Consider the following 25,529-nt stretch of genomic DNA (forward strand, 5'->3'; position numbering starts at 1 on the left):
TAAGAATGGAGAGCATGAAGAAGGAATTAAAATAAAAATAAGGGCAAAAGAAAGAATGCAAGGCAGAAATGACAGAGAGAGACCCAGAGAATGTATCCTATAGGTTTTATGGATGTTGTGTGTTTGTTGTTGTTTTTGTTTTTGGGGCGAGGGGGTTTGAAGGGTGCGTTCAAGATCGTTTTAACGTCTTCACTGAGGGAGTGTCAGAGGATAGACCAGGTTAATTAAACCCAAGAGACAGATGAGATGGAGGGGGGGGGGGGGGGGGGGTTCCTCTGCGTAGATGGCAGAGGAACAGGGGGGGGGGGACATTTGAATATGTCACCGAAATAGCAGGAGTGAGGATAAGAAGATATAGAGAGACCACGTTGACTATGTATTGCACATTAAAAAGGACAGAGAAAGAGAGTGGTAGAGAAAGAGGGGAGGGGAAATGAAGGTGTGTGTGTGTGTGTGTGTGTGTGTGTGTGTGTGTGTGTGTGTGTGTGTGTGTGTAGGGGGGGCTCCTTGCTAATTTGCTCTTTCTCCCCGTCTGTCCCTCCTGTACGCCCCGTGCACTGGAGAATTTATCCCAGTTATTAATGTTTGTCATTAGTCTCATTACGCTGGAGGACAGAGGCTCACAGCTCTGAGAAAAAAAGATATTTTTTATTATATATATATGGGACAAATATTGACAATAGGCAGCTCCTGGGTATTGGGAGGAGAAGGGAAAGATGCAAACTATGTTAATGAATGGTAATTAACCACAGGGGCTTTGTCTCTCCCGGAGACTCCCCCCCCCATGCTAAATTGGTCCCCGAGTTGCAGCGAGGAGAGACACAGTCCTGGACTTAATCCTTTATTACACAAAGATAAAGGGAGACGACATCATTAGCATATATCTGAGAGGAGGGGAACGAAGGAGCGAGGGAGGGAGGACAGAGGAGAGGTGGTGGTGGGGTGGGGGGGGGGGGTTGTCGTAGAGGGAGGTGGGATTAGAAAGTGGAATTATTTCTTGTTAATTCCTCAACGCAGGGCCCTACATATGGTTGTTAATTGTACATGAAGAAGAAAAGAGGGAGGGAGCGAGAATTAGAAAGGAGAGAGAAAAAGAGAGAGTGATGGAAGGTGGGTGAACGGGGGTGGGGTTCGGGGGGTAAGAGGGAAAGTGCTGGAGTGCTGGGAAGAATGAGAAAAAAAAAGAGAAAGTAGGGTGATTAGGGTAGAAAGAAACAAGAGGAAGAGAGAGACGGGTGATTAGGGGGGGGGGGGGGGGGGGGGAGAGAGAGAGAGAGTGAGTCTCTGGTGTGGGACGCCCCAGCTCAAGGACAGGAGACCTGGTCCACGGGTTTGATATTCCAAATGAATAATAAAAGACAGAAGGAAAGAAAGGGAAATGAACAGAGAGACAGAGAGATAAAAGAGGTTGAAGGTAGCTGTGTCAAGGGTGAAACCACACTCTCCGAGTGCACCACTGTGTTGTGTGTGTGTGTGTGTGTGTGGGTTACACTTGTACGTGGGCGGACCCCTCGTTAATGATGTCAACAGCGGGGGTCGCTCGTTAGCGAGCAGAACCATGGGGATGGTCCGACAGTCAGCTGTCAATCACGTGGGGAGCGGGAACCCTGCCGGCCAATGACGAACGGCTTCAGTGGCCATGGCGGACCTGACTGACTGACTGACTGACTGAACTGCTGGAATGAACCCTGCACACAAAAGGCATCATTTAGCAGTGGCAGAAAATACATTTGCATTTTCAAGACATTTTTGCTGATGTTCCTCTCCAGTTTGACTTGAAATGTTTGGGCAGGTACAGTATGAGTATTTCACCACCACATATTGATATGACCCTTTAACACAAGACAGGATATTTAGTAGCCAAAATTTGAATGACATGCATATGAAATGCTTGAATGAATCCAAAACACAGACATCATTTTGCAAAATGCATTTAATTATTTAGGCATTACTTTAAGACACTGTTACTCAGGTGTAAAAATGTATAGGGGCTCAGAGTGATGCATAATAATAATAATAATAATAATAGGAAACACTCTTTATTTAAAATCGACACCAACGATCAGCTTTGTAACATACAGTAATTACCTACAGTAGTGCAACATTGAATAACTATGCCCTGTGCATTACCGTAGAGGTTGGACAGCATCTCTCTAAGATCAGTAAGGCACAGCATCATGGCTAAGGCTATTACAGTGAACATATTGCACTGTGCCTGTACTCCTGACTTTCTCAAAGTGTCGACGAGGCACTGTTAGGTCAAGACCCTGCACCCTGAGGTCCATGAGATCCCAAATAAATTAGGGAGGAGAAGTCAAAAAGAGACAGGAAGAGAAGAGAGAAAAAGATCATGTCCAACTTTTAAGCATTTGCGTAAGCACTTGGCCTTATCACTTTGGGAAAGAGAGAGAAGGATCAGAGAGAGAGCGAGAGAGAGAGAGAGAGAGAGAGAGAGACGAGCGTGGTAAATTAGCTCAGCGCTAAAGGGGGCCCTGTCTGATAGACAGAGTGCGCTAAGTGCTAACTGCAGATGTCGAGGGCTCATTTACAAAAGCCTGGGCTCTCAGCTCACTGCTGCGCTGAGTGAGCTGAGCTGGCCCTGGAGTGACTAGACAGCGCCGTTCCCTCACACATGTATATTGGTGCCGTTTCTCCTTGGCCTGGCTTGGATCGCCACGGACTGGGCCCAGCCCCGGCCCCCACTGAGAGGAGGAGAAGAAAGGAGGGAGGGAGAGAAGAGAAGTGGATGACAGTTTTTTTTCCCTGAGCCTCAGCCCGGGGAGTCAGGCATTTTCGCTGACTGGTGTTGCGAGCGTGGCCAGCTCTTCTGTCAGCACTTTCCTCTCCTTCATCTTCACGCACACAGCCTCCATTAGCTGGCCAGCAGAGGGGATCTGCAGGGGGAAGGAGAGGAGGGGAGAGGAGGGATAGAAAGAGAGAGAGGGATGAAAGAGACAGAAAGAGGGGTGTAGGGGAGGTGGCAGGGGGAGATGGGTTAGAAAGAAAGAGGAAAACAACAACAGGAAGAAAAAAGGCTGTGTTTTTAATACCTGGCAGTTTTTCTTGTCTCAAAAGAAGGCCTGTTTGCTAGTTGTCGGTGGGCCAGACAAGGGAGACTCACTGGCAGATTGGGCCCGAGGACTTTCTAGAAACTTTTGAGGGACTGTCTTATATCAAAAAACCCTGAACTCTATGTTCAGGGGTTTTTGATATAAAAGCATTTCTCAAAATAGATTACACAGCAGCTGCTTTACAAAGGCATAACAATGAGTCTAGCATGCCACTTTGTTCCGTCCTCAGCTTCCATGGATGATCACTCACAACACTTAATTTGCTGAATCAGTGATACTACATGTAGTCTGTCCATCGCATTGCCTTGGGACGTGTCATCCCCTGTACCATGTGTGCAGTAGGAGCATTGCCTTGGGACGTGTCATCCCCTGTACCATGTGTGCAGTAGGAGTACAGTCTGTCCATCGCATTGCCTTGGGACGTGTCATCCCCTGTACCATGTGTGCAGTAGGAGTACAGTCTGTCCATGGCATTGCCTTGGGACGTGTCATCCCCTGTACCATGTGTGCAGTAGGAGCGAATGTCTATGGGAAAGTGTTGAGACATTCCAGCAGTGGTGTCTGTCACCAAGACACATTTGGGTGAAGTTATTGGACAGTGGAAATAAACCGATTAGTATACACATAAAGCAGAGGATTGTTTTCCAAGAGGAATGTGGTTTCAAACCAGGGCAACACAGGAAGGAAAACTGACAAAGGGGAGGGCCCACTTTAAAACCACATCCAGAATCTCTAAAGTTTGGAGTTCTCCCTGTGTGTGGTTTCCTCTGCTGTGTGTGGGCGAGGAACAGAAGGAGGCAGGAATGGAGAGAAGGAGAGAGCAATGAGAGAGAGTGAGGGAAAATAAGACGGGGAGAAAGTGAGAGGGAATGGGCTGTCTTCACCTCTGCACTCCTGTTTTTTTATTTTGTTTCTTCTGAACAGACACAAGGACTTCCTGGTGATTAGTGCAGAACGATCAAAGGCACACATACAGGCAGGATCAGACATAAATATTCACACTTCTACACAGAGCTGGGCAAACAAACCCTCAGCGACTTCCCCACGTCACATGGTCAGAGATGAGACGTGGACCGACCAGGCTCACTATGGCATCGGAAATATTACACAGTCTCTCGGATGATTTTTAAACTTTTACAGAATGGATTGCAAAAACATAAGGCACTGTCCGAAATATCTGGCGAGACTGGCGCAAGTCAAAAGCAGTGGAACAAAGTTTTTATTTTTAAATCTCTGCCAGGAAGATTTGCCCCTGTCTGTGTATGCGTCTCTGCAGCTAGTCTTGCAATCTGCTACTAGGCTGACCGGGGTAATATTTGTCGTGCACATTTATGGCAGGAAAAGGATCTCAATTCTTAAACATTTTTTCAAATCAGTCAATAACAGTACCGCAGGGCTATGAGATTCGTGTCCTATAGTTAATTACAACATTTCTGCGCAACGTATGGGATGCACCAGGATAGGATGCATAGCATTAGCAAAGATACTGAAAGTCTCAAATACGCAGGATAGTAAAGATTTGGGAGTCGCACAGATTATTGTTAAGACACGGCTCGGTCTAGCATCCTTACATATGAGCAGTAGCACGTCCTGAGATCCTCAGACAGGGCCCTGCTGGTCATTCCAAGAAAACAAAGGGTTATTGGGTCTTTGCCACAAGGGCCCCTGTAACTTTAGAATTAGAATATATAACCTGCCTGATTGCCTGGTTTCTCATGCAATTTTCCCTATGTTTTATCTGTGCGTCTTAGGGCCTGCAATGCTATTGCTTTGCGCTTCAAATTAAGACCAACTTGCAATGCCCAAAACACACCCATGATAAATTCAGGGACCTTTGTGCAGGTCCTACAGAAGACACATAAACAATGAAAACCATGCACCATGGCACAAAGTTCCACTGTTAAAATAGGGCCCTTAATGGCTGTGCACATTATTTCCCCCTTTTTCTCTATCAATTTAATCATTATGCCAATTAACCCTCCTCAGTCCTCACACATTTCTGTGTTGTCACTGCTATCGCACCCTACTGGCTATCCTGACAGTGAGGAACCCCTTACTGAAGGATGTAGGGTCTTCCGTCCTACTCCTCCCGTTTAATACCCGCCTGCTGACAGGCGCCACCCCAACTCATATGAGTTAATACCCGCCTGCTGACAGGCGCCACCCCAACTCATATGAGTTAATACCCGCCTGCTGACAGGCGCTACCCCAACTCATATGAGTTAATACCCGCCTGCTGACAGGCGCCACCCCAACTCATATGAGTTAATACCCGCCTGCTGACAGGCGCCACCCCAACTCATATGAGTTAAAGGGGAATTTCACCCTAAACCTTTTTTTTTACAAAAGTAAGTTGATAATTATTTATATTGACCAAAAAATAAAAATAAAGATATAGGGGAGCTGGGGCTGGGGCTGGAGCTGCTGCTGGAGGGGTCTAACGCTAGAACTCCTATTCAATTGCGCAATTGTTTTTTGTTTACATCTGTTCTAGATGATGTGACAGCAACACCTGGTCTACGTGAGCTGATGTTAGACCCCCCCAGGAGCAGCTCCAGCTCCAGCTCCAGCCCCAGCCCCAGCTCCCCTATATCTTTTATTTATTTATTTTGGTCAATATACATAATTATGAACTTACTTTTGTAAAAAAAAGGTTTAGGGAGAAATTCCCCTTTAATACCCGCCTGCTGACAGGCGCCACCCCAACTCATATGAGTTAATACCCGCCTGCTGACAGGCGCCACCCCAACTCATATGAGTTAATACCCGCCTGCTGACAGGCACCACCCCAACTCATATGAGTTAATACCCGCCTGCTGACAGGCGCCACCCCAACTCATATGAGTTGCTAGTGTAGCGATGAAGATTGCCGTTTGGCAGTTTAGCTTCCCTAAACATGGCCAATTGTGTTCATATATAGATGCTCAGCCTACACTCCCTCCAAACCCTACACTCCATGGTGCTGGACAGGTACAGTACTTCATCCCAGAATGCTGATGTTAGTTAAGGCAGAGAGAAAAATGGCGAGAGGTAACTAATGAATGTAATTCATTCAAAAAGATAGAGAGAGAGAGAGAGAGAGAGCGAGAGAGAGAGAGAGAGAGAGAGAGAGAGAGAGCGAGAGAGAGAAAGAGGAGGGAAGTCAGTAGAGACGACCATGACTGTAGCCAGCTGAGCTATCTGGACCTCGGTAAAGTAATCGGAAAAGCATCTGTGTAATTTTAGATTTTTGTACTGTACATCTTCAAAGTGTGAGAAGAACTAATGATTTAGAAGGCATTTTTGGAATTGGCCTCAGGTCAAAAAAAAAGAAAAAAAGAAAGAAAAAAAAGGTATATATATATATGAAGCTGTAAAACAATATAAATATTCAGGGGTTGGAAATGTCTCCTTTGAGTGTCTGCCTGCGAGCTGTGTGTGTTGGTGATAGAGCTGGTACTCCACTGACTGGTGTGAAACACTGACAGATGTCAAGCATGGCGTGGGCAGCCTACTGCATGTGGTACAGTGTAATCCGTCAACTCCATGGTCAACTTTCACCACAGGAGCTCAGTCAAACCACAGGGATTAAAGCAAAAAATAAAATCTACACAACTTCTTTTGTGAGGCTCAAGTCCCAATCTGCAATTTGCCTAATAGCATGAAAGAGACAATAGCGTTGTTTTCTAAACGATTTGCAAAATAAGTAAAATGATCATGTTTTGATGTTATCGTTCTCTAATCTCTACACTCATTTTCCTGCATGCTCTTCTACATACAAAGAAATATACTAAATATAGGAGATTTTATGTAAGATATTTATGAACATGTATTCAATTGTTAGTCTGACCAAATCAAATACTTCTGATATGAATTGTCTATTATTAGGGGTCAGACCCCCTACGAATTCCGTCATCAGTTTTGGCAGTTCTGTGCTATATCGTTCTTCACGAAATTCGGCAATATAGTAGAGGGCCGTGAGAATCCCTCAGGAACTGAAGTTCACAATCATTCGTCAAAAGACCTCTGACCTTTAGATCTCCCATTGAGTAAGGGGAAAGGAGTTAACCACCACTCTCCTTTGAAATTGCATTTCCATTCATTTGTGTGGAGTCTCGGCCCTGCAAATGCATGGTTGGCTGCGGGAGTACAGCGTTGACAGACAACCCCTTCAGCCAATCAGCGTAACAAAAAAAGTAACGTCATCTCCAGTCTCCAACCAGATAATAAAGGAGGCGACACTGTGAAGAGGCTTGACCCCGTCTTATCGCTGCCACTGTGTGTAAACACAAACATTGAAGACAAAAGTGAGGACGCGAATTGTGATTGGCCAGAATGAGATGATGTATGATGAAGTATGATGATAAGAGCACCCCTCACCTGCTCACACAGGTGTGATTTCTATGTCCAGCTTTTGGTGAGTGTGTAAACACAAACTTTGTCCCAACACAAACATTAAATGCCATTGACAATGGATGCACAATTTTGAGTGTTTGTGTAAACACAAACACTGCATAACACAAACATTGAAGACGAAGGAGAGGACGCAAATTCTGATTGGCCAGAATGAGATGATGTATGATGATGAGCTAGCCCCCTCCTATATTCAGCTATAGTGTAGATTTCAATCCTAACACAAACATTAAATGCCATTGACAATGAATGGAGAATTTACATCAGATTTACATCATATTTACATCACATGCAATTCGGCTATTTTGTCCTAACACAAACATTAAATGCCATTGACAATGAATGGATAATTGATGTCATATGTAGACGAGAAAATCAGCTATTTTACTCCTACACAAAGATTATATTCCCATTGACAATGAATGGAGAATTTACGTCATGTGTCTGAGCAACTCTGTATTTTTGTTAGATTCCCATTGACAATGAATGGAGAATTTACGTCATGTGTCGGAGCAAATCGACATGTTACGTCATGATGATGTACAATGATAAGAGCACCCCTCACTTCACACGGGTGTGATTTTTATTATAGGGCTTGACTTTACCAGCCACATGAGGCAGGACATCAGTGATTGTGTAAACTTGAATTAAGTTATAAGTGAAAGACATGCTTCCCTCCAAATCCAAACGACTGAAATCACTCATGGTGACGAGAACTTTAGTCCATGAATTCATTTTAAGTAATCCACAAAACCTGCATTATGTCAGATGATCATAAGCATTTGACTTCCGCTCTGTGGATTTCAAAATAATTGGGTATTCTATTTTTAAAACGTTTTGTCAATTTGCATTTTTCATTTTCTTTTCTTTTTAAATCAATGCTACTGAACACCTTTTATGCCTGTGTGTTGGATAAAACAAATATTGAACCAATGAAAGTATTAAAAAGTGCTTCTGACAAAACCAGTTAACTCCCTTAGACGCTCAAACTGTCTGCTAAAGCAGCTAACTCCACCGCCTTTCATGCAAGTATCTGACAATATATAAAGTCACAAAGCCAACTATGATGAGGCACTATTGCTTTGTTTAAAAATATAAGGTTTTCTTCATTTCCTGAAAAAAGTAATTATATATATATATATATTATTATTATTTTTCTTTTCTTTTCTTTTCTTTTTTCTTCATTTAATGAAAAATGAACATTTTGGAGTTGGCTAGTTTCTGATATAGATATATGGATACAAGGTTGAAAGTGGTTAATTCTGTCTATGAATATCTAACTAATAAAAGTGTATTAACAAGAGTGTGTGACTAAATGATGACTACACTGGATCCTTGGAAGACAGGTCACTTACCTTAATTAAAAGTAATGGTTCTGATCAGACAAAGGTTTCTGACAGAGATGGTATTTTGGGCAAGAACTCACGTTCCTATGCATGTATGTATGCACACAGAGGCACAGAGCCACCACTTCATTAGGGAGAAGAGCTGAGAGGAGTGTGTGTGTGTGTGTGTGTGTGTGTGTGTGTGTGTGTGTGTGTGTGTTATTTGTGTGAGTCGTTGTCGGTGTCTGGGTGTATAAATGGCTCTACAGTATGTGTTTGCCTGTGCAATTGTGTTTGTGTGTGTGTGTGTTGTGTAGGGAGTGAGTCCCAGTGCTGGGCGCATCAAACACAGCCCTGCTCCTTAGAGAGCCACTCTAGCACTGTTACTGCTGAGACATCTCCTCTGCATGGTCCCCCAGAGACACACACACACACACACACACACACACACACACACACACACACACACACACACACACACACACACACACACACACACACACACACACACACACACACACACACACACACACACACACACACACACACACACACACACACACACACACACACACACACACACACACACACATACCCCTAATCAGCTAACTCCACTTAGAACGCTACTAACTATAAGCAAACAAACTCACTAAAATAGAGACAGAGCCACAACACAGGGCTCTGTGGGACAGCAGCAGCATCATTAGAAGGAAAACATAACACACTAACACCTGTACACACATTGTATGGGGGGGGGCATACGTTAGACGGACATACCAATAGTTCGACATACATGGCCATTTAAGACACATACGTGGCCGGTTAAGACACATATGTGGCCGGTTAAGACACATATGTGGCCGGTTAAGACACATACGTGGCCGGTTAAGACACATACGTGGCCGGTTAAGTGGCCGGTTAAGACACATACCTGGCCGGTTAAGACACATACGTGGCCGGTTAAGACACATACATGGCCGTTTAAGACACATACGTGGCCGGTTAAGACGCATACTGTATGTGGCCGATTAAGACTCACCCGTGGCTTCCGAGTGGGGTTAGGGGTATAGGTGTCGGACCATAGCGTGTCGGACTGTTAGGACCCAAAGATATGCACCCCATTGTATGGACGAGGCACCATACTGTTGTAGGATATAGGGCAGCCTGAGGAGAGGGCATGACAGGAGAGGACAGAAGACGACAGCGATGGAAAGGGCATGAGAAGACAGGACAGAGCAGGAAAGGACATGAGAGGGAGGGACAGGACCATGAGAGGACATGATATGAGATTAGAAGAGAGGATATGACATGAAAGGAGAAGAGAAGACAGGACAGGACAGGAGATTATAGGACAGGACAGACCAAGAGAGGCCAGGACAGCAGAGCATTTTATATATATACAGTATATATATATATATATATACACACACACACACACACACACACACACACACACACACACACACACACACACACACACACACACACACACACACACTCTCCTTTACAGCCATTCCCTCTATAGGTCCCCTGGGACAGTGCTGGCTAAGCTTTGATACACCTGCTATCCTAAATCCCCATGGGTCCCTTAAGGCAGTTGCTAGCGACTAGTGCTACTCTGCAGCTGATTTAGCTGGGCCCCCTGTCCCCTTTGGCAGAGCGGGCTGGCGTCAATGCAAAGCTACGGTGCCTGGCCCTTTTCTGCGGGAGGCCCCCCTGTCCCCTTTGGCAGTGCTACAAGAGCTACGCTAACTTACAGCCATTACTATTCAACAGGCCCTGCAGAGAGGACCTTTTGTTAGCTATGATTTCATTAGCACGCCCAGGTGGTGAACTGACAGGGTAAGCCGGTGAAACTGACAGGGTGCTCCTGTGGTCGTTTCTGTTTGTGTGCTTGCATGTCCGAGTCTCTATTGTGTGCATGTGTATTTTGTGCCTGTGTCTGTGTCTGTGTGTATGCAATGCATTTGTGTCCGAGACTTTGTTTGTTTGTGTGTGTTTTGTATACCTGTGTTTGTGCGTGCGTGCGTGCGTGCGTGCATGCATGCATGCGTGTGCGTGTGTGTGTGTGTGTCTTGAACCTGTGTGGCATAAATATGTGTGATCATACAGTATGTGTGTGTGTGTGACGTGTGTGTGTGTGTGTGTGCGTGCACGTGTGCACGTGTGCCTCTAAGGTGAGGGTCTCTGAGCAAAAGGTGTTTTTATGAGCCAATTAAATGACATTGGTATTCTTTGGCCCCGGGCGCACCTTGAGGCTGGGAGCGGGCTCAATGCTACAACACTCCTGTGACCGCTGTCAAGGTAGTGTGGTTATTGTAGTGGCATCGCGTATGGCATCTTTTCTCTTAACCGATCGATCATACTCCCAACCCCCCCTGTCTTCTCACTGTCTCTCCCTCCCTAGGAGCAAATTAACGCAATTGATTTCAAGGGCCCAACTTGTGGTGGATGTCTAAATGATGAGAGAACTAGCTGGTGGAAGAAGAGATGGGAGAATTAGGGAGAGAAAGTGATACGATGAAGAAAGAACAATGGAGAGAGGGAGAAATATAAATAGACGGACGGACGGACACACTGACATGGATGGACTGATACAGTGGATAGAGAGCAACTGTGGAGGGGACGCAATGGAGTCAGAGGGAGTCAGAGATGAATATAAAAATAATACATGAATTCAGCTAAATGGAAGATAGGGTTCTTTTTTTGTCTTACTTACTTCAGCACTTTATAAGTGTTATTCAATTATTCACTGGCCTTCCCGGCCACTCAATACTGTGTCCAGTATACATAATATGTAAATATTATTTAAACCCCAGTTCAACAAGTTCAATTAAATGCATTGTACTGGCTTCACTTTTTGTGTAACTTACCGATGCTGAACAGCTTCAGAACAAGACTGATAAATGTATTAAAAATGCAGACAGATGGAAATACATACATATCCTGAAGAGAATGACCCAACGGTTTTCACCTTCAGCGTCAGAACCAGGGAACAAACTTTTACCGAAAAATATCATGTTCACTGATATGTCAGGTCCAACTTCATCATAAAAACAAACCTGACTAATATCAGCCAGTTTGAAGGTAGCATTCATGTTTCCCCTGTTCTATCTTTCTGTCCCTTTCTTCCTGCCAGAGATGCTATCTTCAATCTAGGCCACCATTCAAGGTAACAGGGGAAGTAGTTACTGTACTTTTCATGATCACAGAGGGAAGGGGGAAAAAACAGCTCTCTGATCTTTGATCTTCTCACTTTTGTTTGAAAATCAAATTTATCAAACGGGGGAATAATGAAACAACACAAACAACAACACCGCAAAGGTAGGGGGGGAAAAAAGCACAAAGGCACCCATACTATTAAGACTTGCATTTGATTATGCCCGATAATGAATATGTCACATTTGCAAGGAGGCGCTCAGGTAAAGAAACCACCAATGCGCCAACGAGACCCTATTCTCTCTCTCTCTCTCTCTCTTCAGTAATTACCTTCCCCTGCAGTGGAATGGTTCCCTCTCTCCCTTCTCCCCTTCAGGCCACAGGAGACTGATATGAAAGGGAATTGGACACTTGGGGCCACAGATACCATAATTAAAACAATCTCTCCTTTTCTTGATACGTTGTTTGGGGCGTGGGTGGGGGTGGGGGGGGGGGGGGGTAACATTCAGGTCTGCATGCAACCTGCGTTTGTTAGGGATCTGACCTAAATACACCCCTAAGATTAAACACACACAGGAACGCACACCGGGTCTTTGTTTCAAGGTTCACACTCGTTAGGCGTAGAAAATGAGGTGATTTAGATTATCAGGGGTTGTGTGGGAGGTTTAAATATAGCTGTGATGGCTGTTAGTGATATCTATATAAAATAAATACAAGCTTTTAGGTAGTGTGTGGATAAACAGCAGCATGAACTGTTCTGTGGTGCAGTGTATTGAGTATAATTCATGACAATTGTGTATCTACCAGTGGCAGCAATGACATAGAGAACACAACCTCTGTATCTCTGAATAGTGACATAATAAACTTGGCACCAGCACACTTCCCACAAACATGGCTCATTGCAAACGTACTGTATTGCAAGACAGGCGAGGCTCTGCCTGCAACAACTTCCCAAAGACAGGCGAGGCTCTGCCTGCAACAACTTCCCAAAGACAGGCGAGGCTCTGCCTGCAACAACTTCCCCAAGACAGGCGAAGCTCTGCCTGCAACAACCTTCCCAAAACAAGACAGGCGAGGCTCTGCCTGCAACAACCTCCCCAAAACAAGACAGGCGAGGCTCTGCCTGCAACAACCTCCCCAAAACAAGACAGGCGAGGCTCTGCCTGCAACAACCTCCCCAAAACAAGACAGGCGAGGCTCTGCCTGCAACAACCTCCCCAAGACAGGCGAGGCTCTGCCTGCAACAACTTCCCCAAGACAGGCGAGGCTCTGCCTGCAACAACTTCCCCAAGACAGGCGAGGCTCTGCCTGCAACAACTTCCCCAAGACAGGCGAGGCTCTGCCTGCAACAACTTCCCCAAAACAGGCGAGGCTCTGCCTGCAACAACTTCCCCAAAACAGGCGAGGCTCTGCCTGCAACAACTTCCCCAAAACAAGACAGGCAAGGCTCTGCCTGCAACAACCTCCCCAAAACAAGACAGGCGAGGCTCTGCCTGCAACAACTTCCCCAAAACAAGACAAGCGAGGCTCTGCCTGCAACAACTTCCCCAAAACAAGACAGGCGAGGCTCTGCCTGCAACAACCTCCCCAAAACAAGACAGGCGAGGCTCTGTCTGCAACAACCTCCCCAAAACAAGACAGGCGAGGCTCTGCCTGCAATAACTTCCCCAAAACAAGACAGGCGAGGCTCTGCCTGCAACAACTTCCCCAAAACAAATTGAAAGATTGTACAGGTCTGCACAGTGACAGACTAGAAAAAGTGCCCCTCTGGGCACAGGTCTCCACCAAGCCAGGTCAGGTTGTGGCCTCCTGGTGGTGCTATAATAGGCCAATGTGAAAAGGGTGCCATTTCTTCATACGCCTTTGATGGCAATTGGATGATTTGAGGCATTTTGTTCCAAAAATGTGTTTTGCAAAAATCAACCTGTTGGTGGCGCTATAACAGGCCAATGTGAAAAGGGTGGGATATATTCCTCAGCCTAGTAAGAACATGTGTGAAAGATTTCACGTAAATTGCATGCTGCGTTCATCATTTGAGGCTTTTGTTCAAAACGGGCAATCTTGCAAACTGTGAAAGCCAATTATAGCCAATTAGGATGGAATATGAAATATCGGACAGATCCGACTTGAGCACATGACCATAGAGATACTGTGTAACGATTTGTGAGATTTTTGGACAGAATCTGGAGGAGTAATATAAAAAAATGTGTTTTACAAAAGTGGGCCTCCTGGTGGCGCTATAAAAGGCAGATGCGGAAAATGCAGGTCAAAGGTTTGTCCTTGGCCTCTAGGGAGTGTGCATGCAACGTTTCACGCAGATCGGTGCAGTTTTAGGTAAAAATGTGAAAAGCTGCCTCATGGTGGCGCTATAACAGGCCGTTCTGGAAAATGTGGGGCAGAGGTTCATCGTTGGCATCCAGGGAGTGTGTGTGCAAAGTTTGGCATCGACCGGGTTAACGGTGCCGGAGATTAGCTGGTAACGGACGGACGGAAGGAAGGACGGACACACACACACACACACACACACACACAAACGGACAGAGTGCAAAACATACTCTCTCCCCATGCCTTCGGCCTGGTGGAGACAAAAATCAAGAGTGTACTTCCTGTTAATGAATACAATGACTGTCTATAGATGTCTTTTCAAATAGAACGCTTCACTGCCCAAGATGTCTGTAGACGTCCAATGGTCTTTTCAGTGGTTTACGATAGATGGCACTCTTTGCCAACTTATGAATGATTCTAGATTGCTAGGCGACGGCTACAACCGGAAATTAATTTTCCCAGATTGCGTTTTTGGTCATAACACATTTTTATTCAACGGCCCATAACTAAAGAACCGATGATACAAAATCTATTTTCCGAGTGAAATAAATTATGATCGTCCACCACTCTGCACAGCATCTGTTTACATCCGGTTCACGTCTCAGGTCCCGTGGGTAAAACCTGGCAGGTAATGTGTCAACAGTGAAGCTTTTTTATTTTTTGCCAAAACCTGTACTGGTTCTGCCATGCAGCAACTAAACCCCTAGACACACCTTTGTAGAGGTATGCCTCAGTAGGGGTACAGTGAGCATGGCAACTGAGAGCACACTGGCCACTTTGCAGCATAGCCATGCTGTCAAGGCGCTGTGCTTGAGAGATGAGGCTGACGACAGTGGCTTGGCTCGCAGCAAGCATCAGCATACAAATACATAACCTCTGCTGTGCCTGTCTGCCGACATACTGTAGTGTGCTGGACAAATCGAGAGCACACACCTGATGTGCAACATGGCGTCATCAGCAATGTGCTGCATTGTACAGCAGGACTGGTACAAGTGGTCCTGCCTACATCAATGTCGACAGACAGAAATGGTGTCTTGTCTCAACATATACATAGCACCGCCAAGAGTTATAGTGGAGTTTTATAGGACCCCCTCTAAAACCAGATGTTGCATCTCAAGGGGCCATCCTCCCAATAAAATCAAGTCAAGGTGACGTGGCCATTGTCTGCCCACCCATTAGCCAATTTTAATATAGAATATATATACTGTATATACATACACATATACTTGTACACACTGTATTGAGAAGCAGGTGCGATCATAGTGTGTCTGCCAGCTGCCACTTCCGCCCACAGACACACAGAAACGACCATGTGATGTGTGTTCAATGTATACAACAAAGCCTGCTTTCGTACGCCCACATCAAGAGGGGATGTAATGTATAGTGTAGTACAGTCCGTAGGGACCAAGCTTGTAGGTTTCACTGTAAAGAACGGAATGACAGTACCACGAGACAGTGTCTAGTATTGCTAGTTAGATAACTAGATAATGAGCTGAAATAGCTGGTGCCATTTCCGTAATGAGTGGGTGGTGAATGCAGAGTAGGCCACGGCCTGCTTTGGCATTATAATCCTCATAATAGCAACTTTAAACACACTGGCACTCAGTGGCCCCTGGGGGCCATCTCCACTACTAACTGCCACCCCGCCCCCCAAGTATACTGTACCACTGTTCCACTGTCACATTTACAGTACAAAGGCTCAGCCTGAGTCCCCACCGCACACATTATTCACACATGCAAAAACACAGAAAAACAAACACACATGTACAGACAATCAGAGAGTGGCTGATTTAATTACCCCAGTCATTAAACGAGGCTTAATTAGAGTCGCTTTCCATTCAGAGGGAAGTTGAGGGGGACTCGGAGCTGTTCCTTTGTCATTACAGAACTGTAATGAGACACACAGACACACACACAAAACCCCTCATGCTGCAAACGACACCAACAATAGAAAACTTTCTCACTGTGCTGGCACCATGAATCCTTTGATACAGTTAATTTAGAGTGTTAACGAGTCAATGCCTTACGGAGCCGGCAGTATGGCCGGAAGCCTGGGGAACAAGCCTGGAAGAGATGTGACATCAACAATGTCTGTTTTTATCTCATAAGAATGAATGCCATTCCTGGTCCCATAAATGAGCATTCTATTTTGCTGAAGTCATTTTGCATTTGAAGCTATAAGAAGCAGCATATGTGGGGCGTCTCGGTGGTCTAGGGGTAAAGTACCTGGTCACCAGAGAGTTTGGGTCCTGCACGCAATGCCTCCAGTTTGCACAGTCAGTCCAATGAACACATTTAGCGGTGTTCACTATGGTGGGAAGCTGGCAGGGGAGGTGTTCACTATGGTGTTCACTATGGTGGGAAGCTGGCAGGGGAGGTGTTCACTATGGTGTTCACTATGGTGTTCACTATGGTGGGAAGCTGGCAGGGGAGGGCGATCTCTGTTACCGCAATGGCAACTCCTACAGGTTGCATACAGGATATCCTGTGACTCCGGATGCGTTACATCCTGCCTGTGAAAGTCAAAAGTGTCACATGCAAAGAAGCCCCAACATCGAAAAGTAGGGGTTAGCACTTAGCAGTGATAGCGATGGACTACTATACAAGACTCTACAGGCTGTGGCCTGTAGAATGATGTTACCATAGGTGAGCATCGCTGTTTGATGATGTTGCGTAGAATGGTCCAAATGGGAGGTGGCTGAATAATGTGTTTTATATTAACTGTACAATATGTGAAGACATTGAGGGCGGGATAATAAGCCTAGAACCTTGGGAGAGTACTTATGAATAGTCTGATATGTGGAAGTGTGGAAGGAAGTGGAGTGCTGGTAAGCTCGGCCCTAGCAACCAGACACCAAGTCGACCCTATTCTGATAGAGGGATACTAATGGATGGAATTGGCGATGTCTAAATTGGGAGAAAGATGAAAAAGAACAAAAAGAACCGAAACACAAGCAAGCTGGCCAGATGCAGTATATGGATAATCGTGATGACTGGAGACACCGATGGAGGGCTCGTCTGAGGACGGCGTAGAGAGAATTAGCCGACTAATTCATATCTCGCCAGTTGTCCAATATGCACCACTTCATAGGCCACTGATGAAAGACATTGCATTATTGCACTCTGAACCGTAGCTGATTGTATCTTTCTCGCCAATTAGAAGCGCTCAGCCTGTTCTCCTGTATGTCCAGTATATGCTGCAATGTGTGCTTGTTATGTTATGCATGCTGATGGAGAGTGATGTAGCTCTCCCTGGGGTGTGATCGGGAGTTAAATATTAGCAGGCCCTCCGTGTCACCAGTGCACCAGTAAACCAAACCAACCTGCTCCCATAAAAGTCTGAGCACAGTCGATGACTTCTTAAATGTTATTGTGCCACGAGGCTTAGACAGACCCCGGATAGCTTCACGTGTACATACTGTACACGTGAAGCTATCCGAGTGTGAAAGATGATCTAAGGGGGAAACATGCACGTTCGAGTATTATGTACGTGTCTACTTGCATGTGTACGGACATGGGCATACGCATGTGCGTGTATGTGCGGCCCCCAGCCCCCGCCCGCCCTCTTCATTACTGGCCGGCTGGAGAAAGCCAGTCATTTCCCTGTCTTCATAAAGACTCTGCCCATTAAATCCTACCTCCAGTCAATAATTAGGACTCCACAAATAAACCAAAGGCAATTAAATCGATGCTACCCGCGGTCCCGCGTCTTGGACCCCATGGCTCTTGTGGACACTCAATCTTCAGCCGTCGAGGCCCTTTATTTGTGGCGGGTGGGTTGTGGCCGGCGGTGGAGCCCTAGAGTACGGATCAGTACAGTACCACCCTCCTACACCCACTCCCAAACCCCTATGCTCACCATGCCCCGGCCAGCTCACCATTATTAGGACTATGGCTGCCTTATAGTGTCTCTCTACTGAGGGATGCAAGGCTTGGTTTCATTAAATCACCGGTGGGGGTGTGTGCGTATGCATGTGTCTGTGTGTGCGTATGCATGTGTCTGTGTGTGCGTATGCATGTGTCTGTGTGTGCGTATGCATGTGTCTGTGTGCGCGGAGGAAATTACTGCAATGTTTCATTTAGGTTTCAGGTGGACTGTGGGGTGGGCGGTGAGAAGGCACTGGGAGGGAGATGTTTCTGTAGATGTTGAGGTGTTAATGTGCCTGTTTGAGGCAGGGGAGCTGCTACTGTTGCCTGTTTGAGGCAGGGGAGCTGCTACTGTTGCCTGTTTGAGGCAGGGGAGCTGCTTCTGTTGCCTGTTTGAGGCAGGGGAGCTGCTACTGTTGCCTGTTTGAGGCAGGGGAGCTGCTACTGTTGCCTGTTTGAGGCAGGGGAGCTGCTACTGTTGCCTGTTTGAGGCAGGGGAGCTGCTACTGTTGCCGAGGAACATAGGGTGGGTGGGGCAAGGTAACTTAACATGCAGTCACACTGCATCTTACGGTGCTCTCTGTTTGCTTGTTTTTCTCTCGTCTGCATACCGACCGACAACCCCCTCCCATCTTTTCTTCCTCTTCTCTCATCTCTCTCTCTCTTCCTCTGTTAGCCAGCGTGGTGAGGCTGGGGCTGTCTCTCTCTTCCTTGTTAAGTTGACATGTGGCTAGGGTGGTTTGACAGTGACGGGGAACAACGGGCCACACACACTCACAGGTACACACACGGTCTCCTGTCGGACCCACACAGACACAGTGACTGATGGCTGTACTATTGACAGGGCCACAGAGTTAATAAAGTGCTGTCCCACTGGTGGCTCCATTAGGCTCTGACAGTGACAGCACAGGGCTACCGGGAGTCTGCGTACACGTGCGCGCGCGCACACACACACACACACACACACACACACACACACACACACACACACACACACACACACACACACACACACACACACACACACACACACACACACACACACACACACACACACACACACACACACACACACACACACACACACACACACACACACACACACACACACACACACACACACACAGTGACAGCCAGCCAGTTGAGGACACGTATCTCTCTCTCATCTTTCCACTCACTTGGTCTATTTCTGTCTCTGGGCCTTTTTAACTGGTAGAACAAGAGATTGTGTACATGCGTGTGTGTGTGTGTGTGTGTGTGTGTGTGTGTGTGTGTGTGTGTGTGTGTGTGTGTGTGTGTGTGTGTGTGTGTGTGTGTGTGTGTGTGTGCGTGTGTGTGTGTGTGTGTGAACGGCCAAGGAGAATTGATATTAAATCATTATCAGGAGTGTGTTGTTAGTTTCACGGGTAGAGTGACAGCTTCACACATGTTCTGCTTGAAGGTCCTTTCCATAAGCCAGGACATGGACACAGAGGGCAGGTTAACACATAAGGATGAGGCCCTCATTAGCCAACACAGCATGAGGCCATATTCATACAACAGACATATTGTTTGGACACACTCATTGGTCATATCAGACCAGAATACAGTAGAATAATAGAATAGAAAATGTATTGCCTTCATGGATGGAAATTAGCGTTTAGGTTCAACTATGAAAACAAAACATTTGAAAGAAAATAAATGTGTCGTACAAGCAACTACAATATCCTAATGGTTGATTAACAGCACACACGCACATGCACACGCACGTGCACACACACGCACACACTGACTATAGCCTAGCCGCCGTCTCCTCAGCAAGGGAGATTTTATAGCTGCAGAAAACTGCCCTTGATAACAGGAGGGAGGGAGGGAGAGAGAGGGAGAGAGAGAGAGAGAGAGAACCATGTGTCCCCTGGCGATGTGACAGTGTGTTTATTAGGCCGAGCAGTGAGAAGAGGAGGCCGCCAGAGGAACAGAGAGGGAGGGGAGGGGAGGGGAGGAGAGGGATAGGGGGAGGAAAAACTAGGGGAAAAAAAACTAAAAGAAAAACACAACAAGACAGACTTGAAAGGGGATAGAAAAAGTCTGGTGGTGGAGAGAAAAGGAGGAGGGTTGGGTAGAGGTGTGTGTTGTGTGTGCGTGTGCGCAAGTGTGTGCGCGCAAGTGTGTGCGTGCACGTGTGTGACCGGGTCTTCCTTGGGGACCCAGGGGCTAGTCTCAACCTTGTCATCATCCTTCGCTCTTCTCTTCCTCTCCGTCTTCCTCCACCCCCCCCCCCCCCCCCCCCCCCTGCACACCCCCCCCCCCTCCATACCCCCTCCACCCCTCTCCTGCCCACGGAAAACGTCGATAGCGAGGGCTGGCGGTGCCGAGGTCTCTGGTGGATGCTAGCTCATTCTCCCAGCATCGACAGGCTCCGCCAAATCAATATTTAGTTCCCCACTAACAAGCTGCCTCGGGGTCTGAGCCAGAGAGAGACAGAGAAAGAGAGCAGGAGACAGAAGGAGAGATAGATAGGGAGAGAGAGAAGGAAGGAAGGAATGTGGGACAGTGGAGGATGGCAGAGAGAGAGAGAGAGAGAGAGAGAGAGAGAGATGGGACCAAGAGCTGTCCAGCTTGAAGGGAAAAACATGGATTGAGTGAAGTTGTATGCTGTGTGTGTGTGTGTGTGTGTGTGTGTGTGTGTGTGTGTGTTAGAGAGGATGGGAGGAGGGAGGGGTGGAGGGGTGAAAAGGTCAGGGTAAGATCTGGGGAAACGAGTGAGAGGAGTCTGGTGTGTCGCGGTGCGGAGGCGACGCATGAGTGCCTGCGGCAGGCCCTGACAAGAGTGTGCTCATGCACGTGCACGCACACACACACACACACACACACACACACACACACACACACACACACACACACACACACACACACACACACACACACACACACACACACACACACACACACACACACACACACACACACACACACACACACACACACACACACACACACACGCTCTCAATCATACACAGACACAGCGGTCAGGCATTGACAGCACTCCAGGAGATGAGTGGCTGAGCACACACGGAAAAAGTTAAACACAGTACACACACACACATACAGGATATTTTTTAACATGAAAAAATTAAGATATGTATACACATCCATTCTGAAATAGTTTGATTTGTATGATATTTGGAAAATAAGAATGTTTCTTTATGCATCATACATTTTTTAATAAAAGGAGTTTCACTCCTATGCCGCAAATACCTGTAGAAAATCGCGTATCTACACTACAGTATACGGTTACCTGTCAGTGTTTTAGTCTATCTACATACAGTATACCTAGTCTTTCTATGAATCAACTAAATAAAAATCACACCCGTGTGAAGTGAGGGGAGCTCTTATCATCATACTACATCATTCCGGCCAATCACAATTTGCGTCCTCACCTTCGTCTTCAATGTTTGCGTTTACACAAAAACGCAAAGCTGGCCATTCATTGTCAATGGCATTCAATGTTTGTGTTAACACAATGTTTGTGTTTACACAAACAAGTCCTGACTGCAGTATGTATGTATGTGGTCATTGCGCTGCCCATTGGTTTAGCACCAAACCACAATGGTTTCAAATCCATAACATACCTTGCTTGACTCATGTTACCGTCCATCGTCTACCTGCTCCTTCCTGTGCCTCTCACTGTGTGTGTGAAACTGACCTGAGTTACAACTGTACCTGGACCGCATTTTTAACACCAAATCTCTTCGCCCCAACATTTTTTGCGTGAGTTTTAGGTGAATCTTCCTACCAGAATAGGGATGCATGGGATCATGTGGTCTTTACATACATACTGGGGACTGAGGACACAATTTGTCACCGTACGGAATCTCATAAAAATCTACCTTGTTCCGTAAAAATCTCCATGGAAATAAAGCGACATCATTATTTTTACGGAACAAGGTAGATATTTATGAGATTCCGCACTGTAACAAATTGCATGAACCTGTGTGGATATGAACAAGGCATTAACTACAGTATATGAATAGTTGACTTTTAATGATAAATAATCGCCATATTTCTCATTTTCAAATTGTTTATTCACTGACAAAGGCTGGATAGCCGAAACCTGTCTCTTGTAACATGTAAAGATATAGTAAAATAGAAAAACTCCCTCTTGCCACTGTGCTCAACCCAGTACCTTTATGAACAAATTGTGTATTTGTCATACCGCCACTGTGTAAAGACATTTACATCGACTTTACATCGGCTACAGCAGGGGTTCTCAACCTGTGGGTCGCCAAATTATTTTGGAGGGTCCCCAAATTATTTTTTTTTCACGATTTTTCAAAAATAGCAGACCTACAAGCTCGTAGCGCGCCACTCGGTGGCGCGCTACGAGCTTGTAGATCTGCTATTTTTCAATAGCTAAATTATAACATAATGCTTAAAACACCAAAAGGGGTTCCCGCCCAAAATGGGTTAAGGTTATTGTAGCAGTCAATTTATATTGGGGGTCGGGAGGGGGCGGGGCGGGGGTCCCGAGACATTGCCAAAGCATTTCCGGGGGTCCCCGGCCAAAAACGTTGAGAACCCCTGGGCTACAGCACTGTTTCCCAAGCATTCTTTATTATTATAATTTCAAAACATTTAAAAAAAAAAACATGCCCCCCAAAAATACTAATACTAATACTAATAAAATACATTTCTGGGTTCTGAGCACCCTGGGCAAGACCTACGCTGAAAAGACTATCATCGGAAGTTGCGGGATTTTAGCGGAAGTATCGCCCAAGGAAATGACGTTGATGCTTTACAAATCAGTTTACATTCTCCGCGAATGAAACAAGTGTTGTGATTGGTCGGGAAAATATCGTATCCGGGGGAAATACAGCTGACGGATGTTCTGGAGGATACATCCGCCGATAGCTTCTCTGCCTTACGTTGTGACCAGGCTTTTCTTTTCGCAGATAAGTAAGCCTGGGACCGAGGCTAGGTTCTGAGCTAAAAGGCTTGGGAACCGCTGGGCTACAGTAACTGGCCAGCTGTATGTAATGTGAAAATCACCTCACAAAAGCATTCTACGGATTGCAGACTAAAGGAAAACAGGCTACTCCTCCAATTTCCGGGTTGAATATCACCGAAACAATACCTTTTGGATACTTGCACACATTTTGTTGTGAAAGGTGGACTGTCAGTAAAGCTGAAATGGACAGCATTGAATGTATGTAATTGCATGGCACGGGTCTGACCTTCTGTTGCAGGAGGTGGTCAAGTCTCTCCAGCCACAGCTTGTCTCTGGAGGGTTCCGAGGTGTCCTCTGCCTCCTACAGATAACACACAACCATTGACATTGTCTTACATTGGGAGGAGCATGTGTACATTGTTAACAATATGCCAATTTAACATTTAGATGAAAAACCATACGGCGTGTAATGAATTTAAGTTGTTTAAGTTTAAGTTGGAGGAACATTCATGTATTAGAGATTCTACAGTATTTTAACCCATTAAAATGGGAAAAGCATCCGTGTCGTCTTAGATTTGAACTAACTCAGCGCCGAGATTGCCTTTTGACGCTTCCTGGTCCAAACACCCTCTGCGCCGAGTTCGCCTTTTGACGCCTTTTTAATATCAATTGATTCCGGTTCACAGCTGTGTTCTGTACACACAGAAATGAATTCCGCTGGCTTATGCCGTCTATGGGAACGCAGTTTTTAGGATCGTAATATCTCGGAATATTCTTTTTTTGGCTCAAAACATTTCTGCCTCAGTTTTCTAAACCGATTCCCGGTTACAAAATGTATGTTTCGGGTGAATTAAATAACAACCGCAGCACCCGTTACATAGCAATAATTCAATTCCTGGATAAAGTAAAATGGCGTTCAAACTATAAGAGTCTCGCCGTATTAAATGGCGCTGCTGGACTACACTTTAACCATTATTTTATACTTTGGCTATTCAAAAATAGCCCTCAGCTCGCCACTTCGTTTACTTCTTGGCAACACTGGAACAAAATATTTTGAGATGGGGGTCCATCTTTTGAGCACCGCTAATATAGCAACATATGCTTTTTAGAAAACTGTTAGGATTTAGTAGACATTTGTAGAATCTGCCTCAGGTTTTAATAGGTTAATAAGGAACAGAATCACAGAGTCTCTTTATTCTCTCAGTACAATGAATGCTTCGCTATTAGACTTGGTGTTGTTACAAACCCGACGGACATGAAATACAGAAAGAACCGACATAGTAAGTGCACATTGGCGCACGTGGACAGGGTTCAACAATGCCACATAACACAGTACGAGATACAATGCGAGGCAATACAATACAATGTTCATGATTGATTGATTGATTGATTGAAGTATTTATTAACAGTTTGCAGAATTACAGTACAGTTCAAGCACAACTCAATACAAAAAAACTGTGAGTGGATGACCCAATAAAGCACTACACTTGTTTACAAGAGGGTCCACCTTGTTCAATAGGGAATGCAAGGCTGACGTCACGGTAGGCTGTCACGCCTACCGGCGCCATTGTGATTGTGATGGCCTACAAGCCCTACTACATATTAGATCTGCATCAAGTGTATAAAGTTGGTGTTTGAGTGTTTAGTGCACAGTGCTAGAGCTCTTTCAGTTCGCCGAAATGGGATTTATTAAGCCTACTTGAGTAGCCTACTAAGTAGGCTTCTCACCATAAACAAGGTCAGAATAAAGGGGATAAAATAAATAATGGACTAACAACGTTTCACCGGCGCATTCATCTCACTGCGTGAGTGTGACTCTCTCGCGCTATATTATGGATATATAACTATTCTGTCTCTCTCTGTCTCTCTCTCTCATATATCTCACACACGTTATACATTTGCGTCTGTGAGTAGATCGGCGACCCGTTTCCTACCTGCTGCTCCATCTGTCTGTCAAACCACCACCTCGGTCATTTCATTATTTAATATCTCCAACCGACGGCGACAGTCAATGAGAGTCAAGCTCGGCTATAGGTGGCCAACACAACAAACTAGCCTGCAACATAAAACCTCTATTTATTTACTGCAGAGAGAACACATGTTTGCAGTTTTCCTGATGATCACTTGTCAGTTGTCACTCTTGTGGTGTTTCCCCATCTCCCTTCTTCCATAAGGATATAATATGTCCACGTGCATCGTGCACAACTCTCATCTAGTAAGTTGTAAACATTGCCAACATGCATCCATACCATAGTTACCATAGTTGCATAGTTACCATAGTTGTTTTACTTTACACACACACACACACACACACACACACACACACACACACACACACACACACACACACACACACACACACACACACACACACACACACACACACACACACACACACACACACACACGTGCATGATTCTGCATCGATGTGGTGATGTGACATGATCGATGCGTTTGCTGTTG

At 45.7% G+C, this 25,529-nt stretch overlaps 1 protein-coding gene across 2 annotated transcripts in view; it reads right to left on the reverse strand.

Moving 5' to 3' along the window:
- Positions 1-1,958: 1,958 nt before the first annotated feature.
- The window catches only part of cntln (centlein, centrosomal protein), a 174,971-nt gene continuing 151,400 nt past the window's right edge, over positions 1,959-25,529 (reverse strand). For both annotated transcript variants that reach the window (XM_079499232.1, XM_079499231.1), the window contains exons 25-26: positions 23,353-23,427; positions 1,959-2,894 (exon numbers count right to left, since the gene is read on the reverse strand). In XM_079499232.1, coding sequence (XP_079355358.1) covers positions 2,784-2,894; positions 23,353-23,427 — 186 coding nt within the window. In that variant the 3' untranslated portion in view covers positions 1,959-2,783. The remainder of the gene's footprint in view (positions 2,895-23,352; positions 23,428-25,529) is intronic.

Source organism: Electrona antarctica, assembly GCF_951216825.1.
Source record: "Electrona antarctica genome assembly, chromosome: 4".
Taxonomy (NCBI): domain Eukaryota; kingdom Metazoa; phylum Chordata; class Actinopteri; order Myctophiformes; family Myctophidae; genus Electrona; species Electrona antarctica.